The sequence below is a fragment of the Coptis chinensis genome, chromosome 4, assembly GCF_015680905.1.
Source record: "Coptis chinensis isolate HL-2020 chromosome 4, ASM1568090v1, whole genome shotgun sequence".
In the NCBI taxonomy this organism is placed as follows: domain Eukaryota; kingdom Viridiplantae; phylum Streptophyta; class Magnoliopsida; order Ranunculales; family Ranunculaceae; genus Coptis; species Coptis chinensis.
The window spans coordinates 104,358,229-104,360,219 of NC_141459.1; the positions used below are offsets into that span (position 1 = coordinate 104,358,229).

Sequence of the window (1,991 nt, forward strand, 5' to 3'; positions counted from 1 at the left end):
AAAAATTATCAGAATCCAAATCTAAAATTTTCGGATAATATCCAATTTTTCAAATACGAATTCAAATCGGATTCGAATATTTAGATATCCACTTGCACCCCTAATATTACCATACCGCATGATACTGATGAAAAATGATCATACACTCATACAACTGATGTACCTGTACTAAAATGGAAGATTACGTTCTTTTAGCCAACTCTTGAATGCTATAACATTATAGAAATACCAAATAAAATTCCCTCCCAGAGTCCCTTCAAGCTAGCATTGCGATGCCCAAGCAGAATTTGAACTTTTCTTTTTAGAAGTGGAGTTCTAACTTCTATCTTATAGGTGATGAAACATTGACTAGTGATTGAAAGGATAAGCACAACAATATGATTAATGGTTTACGGTTCCACCATCTTTGCTTTTTGGATAAGAGGAATAGAGAATATACTATAGAAGTCAAGTCAAACTTTTTGCTATGAATCAAACAAAACTGAGAATGTTGTCATGCCAGGGACACACAGAGACCCATCCACCCATCCATCTGAGCTTCTGAGGGAGAACACAAAAAGACAAACCCCCTAAAGAATTGAATCACGTCAATAAGTACCCTTTGACCAAGAATAGAAACTTTTATTGCATGGCTTATTTCTAGATCTCAACATACTATGATCATCCAATGGTTTTAAGCACTCTATATATATTTGGTGAAAATATAAATAGATTAGAAGAAATAAATAAGAGAAACCCTAAAAGAATCCAACATTTGAGTAACATATATTCTCTATGAACTTGATAAGAAAAAGGAAAGCATCATTGATAAGATAACATCTCTCAATTAACCCAGTCAAAGGAACAATAAAGTCATTCAAAGAAAAATAAACAACATTACTTTGAAAGTGACTTCCATTGACTGTTATATTTTTGTTCATTCTTTCTTTGACTAAAATCACAACCAAACTAATAAAGAAACTTCTGCGCTTACATTACAATAAGCACAACAAATTAAAGAAGAAAAGACACTACCATTCAAAATGAAAGTAGATGTCATAAGAAGATGAAGACATGATCATCACAGTACAACTAAAGATAACATTGTTCATTTGTTATCCACAAATGATAATTCACTAAACTATGAAGCTGAAGAAGAGCAATCGAACTTGTAATACTTATCGACGGCAATGGAAACATCCCAAGTGCAACTAAGTCCTTTAGGAATGATCACAAGATCTCCAGCACCAAATTCTACGTAGTCTGACGAACCTTTAGTGTAGGCCTTCACCTTTCCTTTAAGTAAGTAACATGTTTCTTCGGCATCAAATTTCAGTGGAAACTGTCCTGGGGGACAACCCCATCTATATATGAAAAAACAGAAAAAAGTTAGAATTGCCATTGCAAGCCATGAAACTAGATGCATGACTAATGAAGAAAAAATAAGCTAAAACACTTACTTTGGCCATGACTTGATGCCTAATTCAGCCAACTTTGAAGCAGATGGATTCCTTTCAACTACAATACTAAGGCTTCCTTCAGATGGAGAGGAGGTTGGACTTGATGATGAAGCCATGAAGATTAAGGTACAAGATAGAAAGAAGCAGAAGACCGAGTACACAAAGAATGACGAAATCAGTAAAGAGTATACGAGTATGGGAGTGATGATAGGTGGGTGTTTTCTGTTACATACTGACGCTATATATACACACATGTGATCAAGAAATGATGGCCAGTTGTTACTGTTCCAACTTTCAAGTCAATTCAACTTATACGGATCAAATAAAGAATAAGTTACTTAGTGCATTTCTTTTTGTCATGATGCGTAACAGCAAGGTTGATTACGTATAGTACAAAACTACGCAGATACATATCGATTCTCAAAAGAGAAACAGGTGGCAACTAGTAAAGTCTATAAATTTTTTGGATAATAATATCAAAGATTTGGGACTCGAACCCGCTAGTATCAAAAAAATTACTAATTTTATTTAAAACAGATTTGTCAAACAAAA

The 1,991-nt window shown here is 34.0% G+C and overlaps 1 protein-coding gene across 1 annotated transcript; it reads right to left on the reverse strand.

Annotated features, from left to right (window-relative positions):
* Positions 1 to 876: 876 nt before the first annotated feature.
* On the reverse strand, positions 877 to 1,679 carry LOC147506522 (RmlC-like cupins superfamily protein). Its single transcript, XM_086604267.1, has 2 exons — positions 1,440 to 1,679; positions 877 to 1,343 (listed from the first exon to the last, which is right to left on the reverse strand). The coding sequence occupies exons 1-2, from the start codon at positions 1,553 to 1,555 to the stop codon at positions 1,121 to 1,123; spliced, it is 339 nt and encodes a 112-aa protein (XP_086460393.1). The 5' UTR covers positions 1,556 to 1,679; the 3' UTR covers positions 877 to 1,120.
* Between the last annotated feature and the right edge of the window lie 312 nt (positions 1,680 to 1,991).

Bases quoted from the DNA above. Each gene is read 5' to 3' on its own strand.
- LOC147506522 (XM_086604267.1), bottom strand. From the start codon at position 1,555: ATGGCTTCATCATCAAGTCCAACCTCCTCTCCATCTGAAGGAAGCCTT. The intron at 1,344-1,439 runs GTAAGTGTTTTA...TTTCATATATAG, and splicing joins GGCATCAAGTCATGGCCAAA to ATGGGGTTGTCCCCCAGGAC.